Source organism: Cantharellus anzutake (assembly GCF_015039405.1).
Source record: "Cantharellus anzutake strain C23 chromosome Unknown EI90scaffold_48, whole genome shotgun sequence".
NCBI lineage: Eukaryota > Fungi > Basidiomycota > Agaricomycetes > Cantharellales > Hydnaceae > Cantharellus > Cantharellus anzutake.
This window is the reverse complement of record NW_024066998.1, coordinates 605676-613056: the sequence shown is the minus strand read 5'-3', so window position 1 is coordinate 613056 and position 7381 is coordinate 605676. Positions and strand designations below refer to the sequence as shown.

Here is a 7381-nt window from a genome sequence, read left to right as displayed (position 1 = left end):
AGAAGGAATGATAGACGGACGCTCTCCGTGCACAAAATCTTCCCATCGAGAACATGACGTCTTCATGTTTCTTCCTATTGGACACCTCAAAAGTGCAATGTAGAAACACGACTGAAGAGAGGTAGTTGTCGAAGGACTCACTTCTAGCACCTCGAATGTCTCACGATCGTATGGCTTTCCTGAAAGTGTAGTTGAAATTGTCGCTATCCGCCCTGAAATATGACATGCATCACAAATGGGCAAGCTATCGGTCAATCGTTCATTTGAGCAGAGTGGGTATGTGTCGAGCTCCTGTCTGAACTTGCTAGTCCATTTGGACGAAACGACTAACGAATCCCGAAAGCCGGACAGCTTACGATCCAAAACGGATAAAGCGAGTTGAAACTCTCGATCTGCTAAGCAACGTTAATAAGGTAGTGGAGCCATTTCTCCCTGCTTACCTTTCCTAGCCTTCTTAACGAATCGCTGCCGCTTTGACTGCTCAGTTGCTGCTAGATGCACAAAATACAAACATAGGTCTTAACATAAGGATATTAGCGGTGTTGCACCCATAAGCAATTCTTTGAGCTTTACTCTTGAAGTGCAGACGGAGGTCTGGTGGCGAGCCATGCTAAACTCGATTTGGATCACCACTTTTCCTCAACGTCGCCATCATCCTCAACGACAAAGCTATCCCGTCAGATTCTGGCTCATCCGATTCTGGTTTCCCTATCACTCTGGACTGTCTCCCCAGGTGGTACGGCACCCCTGAATGGTTTCAGACTATCTGAAAAGCCGGAAGAGGGAGACTCGGATCGTTCTTCCTCTTCCTTCCTAACCCTGCATGACGGAATTGTTCTCTTCGCTTTGCTTGCCTCTCTAGAATGCGTAATTAGTACCAATCAGTGCACTGAGAGACTGGGTATTCCCGCACCCTTTAGCATTTCAAGATTCCTGGAAAAGGCGGACTGCTTTAATGCTCTAGTTCTGAACCTTTGTTCAATGATCCCTGAATGTTGGAGTTAAACCCTCCGGACGATAACAGAAGTCGACCGTACGCACTGTCAGAATCTACTTCGTCCATAATATCGTCCTCATCGTCCCCGAAGAGGGTTGTTGTGGAGAAGATTGTGGTTCTGGCACGCGCCGACGTTTGACAGGCTCAGGACTACTAGGATCTGAGGATGTTGACGAGAAGATGCGTGTTTCCCATTTTCGGACTCCTTTACTTTGGACGCAGGACGAAATGAATCCGGGATAAGCCTCCTTCGCTTGAAAGGTCGCTGTGGCTTAGACGAGGATGACGAGGGTGATGACGAGGACGAGGACGTTGTGGAATTGGATAGTTCTGACGCATCAGAGCCTTAACAAACTAGTCATTGAGCACGTTCTAGCCAGGCAAAACATGGCAGCCCAATGCTTACGGCGAACATCATCGCTCTCATCTCCAGCAAGTGGACTGTCTTCACCGAAGACAGTACTCTTGCTCTTGCCTTCACGCGAGACTTAACGGGGGACTTATGCTTTCTGTTTGTTTTGCCCTCTTCGAGCTTGATCTTGGACACATATTCACTAGAGTCCGAGTCATCCGTGAAGTGATTCTCTCTTGGAAGTGGCTTCCGTCGCCGGAGACGCGCCTCCTGGCCTTCTGTAGGTGTAGGTTTGTCTACTTGAGAAGGAGCAATGTATTCCTGAATTTTCGTTTGTTTCCCGGGCCCCGAGTGCGTTTCATCTTCGCAAGTATTCTGCAACCTGGGGTAGCACAGCCACGTAACATGCGACGTTTGCCTGGAAGGGCAGGTGACCAGACTTTGAACGCTGGGGTGGCAAGCAATTCTCAACTCCCTAGCCGCGCATTGTAATATGCGTACGGTGAAATCCTCATGTACGCTTATGGCGTAGTGCAACAGGCGCAGCAAAGAATCGAAGGTTGATAGACGTAGGAGAAAATGTAGGCGATACATGCAGAACTTTTAGGCAGGACTCCAGCCTCTATGACTTCGTAATAATCAGAACTTTGGGAGCTGACTCGCAGCTGAATTGTCACCACTAACGGATTTTTTGAGTGCAGCCATCATTTTTTTTCGGGCTCCATGATATCACCAGCCTCGCGTTGCGTCACGCTGACTGCACTGCCGTGCTAAATTCCAAAGCAGCGTGCAATGTGCATCTCAAGAAACGGTTGATAATGGGTAAACGTACCGCTTGCCGCAACTGTTATCTGTTTGGCGGCCATATGAGAATGTCGAGCGAAAATGGCCGATATATAACCAGCGCTCTGTCCTCAATGTTATGCAGGCACGGAGAAGAATAGCTGGGAATTTGGCCATCTCCGCTGAATGGAAGAGAGGCGTCGTTGTCATGTAAAGTATGTACATAATTGAGCAGGAACACTAGTCCACAAAACACTGCGGCAAGCATTATGCATGACCCGGATCTGTGGACCATCTACTGCGTTTCTGTGAGAATCTGTCCGATTAAAAGTGCAAGGTATGTATGGCGAAATCACCTCTCAGTCCAATTATAACAAAAGAGCAACAGGTACCACCCAATAACGGATTCCCACAACTGGAACACTTGCGAGAATGCTGCAATCAATCCTACATAAAAACGGGCGATCTCGGGCATTATGTACTACGGGATCAGCGAACTCCGCTACAACACAGCAAGGACATGACCAATTCGAAAATGCAACACAAGGAACTTGCAGGGGAAGAGCAACCTCGCATCAACAGAAAGGAAGGTAAGCGCCAGCTATATGTTTTACTCAACCCCGGTAGTAGCCTGTAGTGTGCATAGATGATTCCTCAATTAAGTAACATTGGCGGGTTGTTGACACGACTAGCCTCAATCATCGCCTGTGGTTCCAAGTGTTACCCTAATCATCTTGCCAAGAAATGAACGTGTATTCGCTGCCCAATGCGATGTACATAAATAGGATGTGGGCTTTTCTAATGCTGAAACTCTGTATCACGTCCACAATCACCTGGGTGGCATAGCCTGAGCGTCATTCCAGGGCATTGTTGATCCCGTTGATCATCTCCCTGGTCCCTAGCAGAGCCATCACGGACAGGGACTCATGAAATGGCACAACTGCCGCACGCACCCTAAAATAGGTACTTCGTTTCGGGTAGGCTTTGCCAGGGCGAACTCTACTTTAGTAGTGGCTGGGATCCTGCCTAAGGGCGAACCCATCAGGTGTTATGGCGGAGCATGATCAGTGCAGGGCAAACTGATCAAGGGGTTTTCATGCAATGTGAGGCGATCTAGGAAATCGACATGCTGGATCCATTTTTGCAGCCAAACGGCGCTGTGGAAGCCCATCAGCCTAGCAAGCAACATGCCAACTTACCGAGAACAGCATCGCAGCAACTAAGTGCACTTTTAGTGACAGGCGATCTGCATGTGGCTGAGGATTCAGAAGAAGCGCTATCGATTCACAAAGTCCGTTCGGAAGCCTAGTTAAACGGGGTGTTTCCCGATTCAATGGGGTGAAGCGCTTTTAGAAAATGTGCTTGCCACAGTCCAATGTTGATGTTTGTGGTGTTCACGAATGGACTCTGTTCAGTGGCTTGATTCTATTCTATCAATTAAAGATGTTGCATGTTTGGCGCTCAAGACACCCCCATTTGGATGAACGACACAGGTTCGGTGTGACCCAGAATGGCTGGCGAGTGCCTGCAGATGTCCAGAATAAAACAAGGCTCCAAAATGGCGGATCATCGCTGTTTTAGCGCCTGTGACTTTACAGGACAATCAGCGCCCATTAACCACGCACTCCCGATATGATATGACCATTCAGGTCATGTGATTGTCCGATATAGAACCGACCCCTCCTAAATAGGAATATCACATGACCCGGCGGTCATTCATCCAAAACGGGCGCTCCGGTTTTTTCTTTGCACCTTGCTGCAGATGCGCCGTTTTTTTACACCTTAATTTGTCAAATGAGGAGAATATTGCATTCCCTGATTAGGACGAAGTGAGGGTTGATCGACAGAGTCGGAGTAAGGCAGGTATCTCTCGTTATCGATGACTTCCTTATGTAGGAGAACTAAACTCCTCACCCTTGCGTTCAAGACATGCAATTCATGAACTGCTATCTTTGTATAGAGGCTGGTCACCTGCCTAGTGCCTCTGGTTGTCTTTGTCGATAGACTAAACTATTGCTAGAGCGTTGGGGGTTCTAGCAGCCGGAACATGACAACTGGGGCTTCAGCTTCTCCACCTTCTCTACCGGGAACGTACTGAATGCGCTGATATATATTCATTCCATATCGCACGCATGGGTTCACCTCAATGTATGTAGCTGACTAATTATGGAATTGACCTGCTCGGTCCATGTTCCTGGTGCTCTAGCTCCAATGCTGGAGAGTTCGATTCGCAACCCACTGAAGAAAGGTCAGGTCCTGTCCCACGCTCGTACTCCCATATCGTTCCAGGGAACAATGGTCGCCGGTACCCGGATCCTCAGGGGATATAAGTGCTCGTACCGAAGTTTTGGCATTGGTCTCCTTCCCCCGCCTTTTCATTATCTTCGCTTGCGCCCGATGTCTATCCTTGATCTCACTTGGGGGGTGGCGTTGGCATTCGCTGTCTTTAGTACGGTTCTCTCTGGCATCCTTACCGTGCAGGTATGCTCTCTTCCCCTTCTGGTTGAGGACCTCGCTTGACACGCGTTGTGTGCGCCTTCGCAGGTTTGCGTCTACTCTGCGAAATTCCCACACGATTCCTTATTCGTCAAATGCACAGTAAATGGCGGGAACACCAATGGTCTGAACTATTTTAACTCATCTCGTTGCAGGTTTGGACAGTTTTGTGCGCCAGAATCCTCGCAGCATCTACGTCAATTGCTTCCTCATAATTGATAATACCCAGTATACTCGAAATTTTGCACAACAGCTTCACTTGGAGGCTCTTGCATCATTATCTGGCAAGGCGCTCGGTCACAATTCACTGTCAACAATCTCTAAATCACTATATTGTCAGATCGCTTCTTATTCGAATTTCTCCAAACTTGCTCTCGTTGAATGGTATGCAGCAATCGTGTTGTCTCATCATTTGCGTGCTTATTCATCTGCGAAAGGGGTATCACAGTAAGCAAAGTGCAACATTATTGTTAGTGGCCTCTGGTCAATGCCATAGGAAACACATTACAGCCCGCCGTGATCTTTCAGGTAGGCGAATCGGGCTTTCTGAACAACCAGTCATGTCGTTGATTAACGCCTCAGGCCACTGTCACCTGCGTTGTCCAACTGTGCGTTGCGCCACGTTGCAGCAAAATTCATTTGCTCAGCTGCTACCATCAGGTTTTATGTTAGGAGATGTTGGCTGGGTGGGTATACAATGCTGAGCTGTGTCGTGTTCTGGATGTCTCCAATTTCTTGCAGTCAATCGAAAGCATTGGGTAATCCCGATGATTACAGTATGTGATGGACACTCTATCGTGTTGGGCCCACTAAAGTTGGGGTAATTGGTTGCAGGCTTTCCTGTCATTTGGTTCCTTCAGTTCGTGCTTGTCTCATTTGGATCCAGTCCTCGGGTACTTAAAGAAAGTGTCTTCCAGGCGCAGGTTGTTGTTAGTATCCATGTGCGGTGATTTGGACGAAGTGAAAATCATGCTTACATTCTGTACCAACAAGACGCAGCCGTTGCTGCGTGAGTCGCCCGTTTTTCCTTATTCATCCTGGATACCGCTTACACCACACGTGCCCAACAGCATTCGGACGAAGAAGTACGCAAAATTTCGGAAAAATACTCCAGTTGAACCCATATGGATAGGTGCTGGAGGTCTGGCAGATATCCTGATTTTTTACTGCATTATTTCCTCGATTCGCGGATCACGAATGGGATACAAACCGTGCGTGGTCGCTTCCCAATTTGCAAGACGAGATATGGCTTACTTTCCAGGGCAGTATTGACAAGGGCCTGAGGATGCTTGGCGTGTACGCCTTTTCCACCGGGGCCGTTACCACGTATGCTCTTCCCTTGACTTTATTGGGGCGCATTAGCACTGATGGTTGGATGGACATCGCTATATAGCATTTTGAACTTCTTAACTATGTGCATGGTCCGCCATCGGCCCAGTGTTCGATACGCTCAGCATCTAACGCTCTCTCGTTTATAGTACTACCTAGAAAGTAAATCCCTTTGGCACATCGGTCTAAGCTTCGGTAAGGGCTTTTTCATTGTTATCGTCGCGCGTCAGATATAACGGTGCCTCTGTATCGATAGTGCTATCGAGATCGTATTCCATCAGTCTAATGGCCTCGTATGTGTTTGCTAGAACACGTCTGGCGAACAGCCATGCTTACTTCAGGCTTAGGCTGCATTTAAGAGGAGCCTGGACAAAAGATCCTGAGACTGAGTACATCTCGGGTACAGCTCGGAACCCTTGGTTCAAGGTAAATTTGGTCCCCTTTTGGCTCATTGTTAGCGCGCTAACTCAAAGAGAGTATTCCAGTCTAAGGATGATGGAACCGATCCCATCAGCAAGGATAGCACTGGCGGCACCAATCTGTCTGGTGGTTCAGTATGTAACACAGAACTCTTCCCGTTCCCCCTACAGGTTTGAAGTGGCAACGTTCTTGATTTCGAATGTAGGTCATCGAGATACGGCGGATGTCGCCCACTGAATATGCAAACTCTTGACTCACACATCCATCACAAATTTTCGGGCCTATGATAGTTGCTTGACCGACCAAGGGCCGGAGATTCCATGATATTTGTTTCCCCTTCGTTGTCATTGTTATTTAGATGGATTTTCTTATTCACATTCGAAACGACTTCCCTGAGTTTGTGAGAGGTGAGGGTGAGGGTGACCTTGCGGCCTATGATGATATTTTCAAACAAATGAGCAGGTGCTACTCCATGGCTCATGGTCGTGTGGTGGTGCGGCTATTCCGCCTGGTTACGCAGCAGCGTAACTATGAGGTGATCATTCACGCAGGCCAAGGCATGAAGTGTGGTCTGTTGATGTGGCAACCCGACGTAACGCGGTGACAGAGGTACGCTGCCAGGCACCCTATCGCCAATGTGGCGCACCAAGTCGTACAAAGCGCAATCGTTATCCGTACCGGTAGCGGGATGCTTGTTCCTTTTACCCTAACCTCATGTTGTTCGCCATATCCTGTACCACCTATTGTTCTGGCTGGCCACGCAAATAGGTATTTAAGCGATAGCGACTTGACCTGGGTACGGTATCTTACTATCGACTTGATATCGTACCAAGGGTACCCACTGCTGGCTGATTACATGGTCCTCGGAGTTGTGTCGTCTGGGTGTTCATCGAATGAGAGCTCCAAGTGGACTCGTTAAGTCGGGCGATGCCGACAACTGAGCGAGACTCACTGGGCCTACGCAGGTAAGTTACTGGCCAACTAAACTCGATTTGTGTTAGATA

The 7381-nt window shown here is 48.3% G+C and overlaps 4 protein-coding genes across 4 annotated transcripts; 1 reads left to right on the top strand and 3 right to left on the bottom strand.

Moving 5' to 3' along the window:
- Positions 1–7: 7 nt before the first annotated feature.
- EI90DRAFT_2816727 (uncharacterized protein) lies at positions 8–384 on the bottom strand (the record flags this gene model as incomplete). The annotated part of the gene is given in 2 exon segments (XM_039053556.1): positions 8–74; positions 86–384. Coding segments are annotated over 2 exon segments (366 nt in total), but the record flags the coding sequence as incomplete, so codon positions are not given.
- A 292-nt stretch (positions 385–676) lies between these two features.
- EI90DRAFT_2000297 (uncharacterized protein) lies at positions 677–1117 on the bottom strand. Its single transcript, XM_039052423.1, has 3 exons — positions 1042–1117; positions 914–988; positions 677–858 (listed from the first exon to the last, which is right to left on the bottom strand). The coding sequence occupies exons 1-3, from the start codon at positions 1061–1063 to the stop codon at positions 758–760; spliced, it is 198 nt and encodes a 65-aa protein (XP_038912748.1). The 5' UTR covers positions 1064–1117; the 3' UTR covers positions 677–757.
- On the bottom strand, positions 1074–1943 carry EI90DRAFT_3018835 (uncharacterized protein; the record flags this gene model as incomplete). The annotated part of the gene is made up of 3 exons (XM_039057265.1): positions 1074–1262; positions 1404–1724; positions 1851–1943. The coding sequence occupies 3 exons, from the start codon at positions 1941–1943 to the stop codon at positions 1074–1076; spliced, it is 603 nt and encodes a 200-aa protein (XP_038912747.1).
- Positions 1944–4166: 2223 nt separating this feature from the next.
- Positions 4167–7033, top strand: EI90DRAFT_1999439 (uncharacterized protein). The gene is made up of 21 exons (XM_039052422.1): positions 4167–4613; positions 4677–4730; positions 4784–4797; positions 4858–4912; positions 4969–5012; positions 5066–5075; positions 5139–5156; positions 5211–5236; positions 5289–5314; positions 5370–5404; positions 5463–5487; positions 5546–5557; positions 5622–5637; positions 5699–5839; positions 5895–5954; positions 6022–6049; positions 6107–6152; positions 6214–6250; positions 6305–6383; positions 6443–6511; positions 6583–7033. Exons 1-21 carry the CDS (start codon positions 4299–4301, stop codon positions 6628–6630), a joined length of 1158 nt encoding a protein of 385 aa, XP_038912746.1. The 5' UTR covers positions 4167–4298; the 3' UTR covers positions 6631–7033.
- Positions 7034–7381: the final 348 nt, after the last annotated feature.

Coding starts and splice junctions, on each gene's coding strand:
- EI90DRAFT_2000297 (XM_039052423.1), bottom strand. CDS start 1,063: ATGGACGAAGTAGATTCTGACA. Junction 989..1,041: donor GGACGAAGTAGATTCTGACA/GTGCGTACGGTC, acceptor TCCAACATTCAG/GGATCATTGAACAAAGGTTC. Junction 859..913: donor GAATCTTGAAATGCTAAAGG/GTGCGGGAATAC, acceptor TACGCATTCTAG/AGAGGCAAGCAAAGCGAAGA.
- EI90DRAFT_1999439 (XM_039052422.1), top strand. CDS start 4,299: ATGGAATTGACCTGCTCGGTCCATGTTCCTGGTGCTCTAGCTCCAATG. Junction 4,913..4,968: donor GGCTCTTGCATCATTATCTG/GCAAGGCGCTCG, acceptor CTATATTGTCAG/ATCGCTTCTTATTCGAATTT. Junction 5,840..5,894: donor TCACGAATGGGATACAAACC/GTGCGTGGTCGC, acceptor TTTCCAGGGCAG/TATTGACAAGGGCCTGAGGA.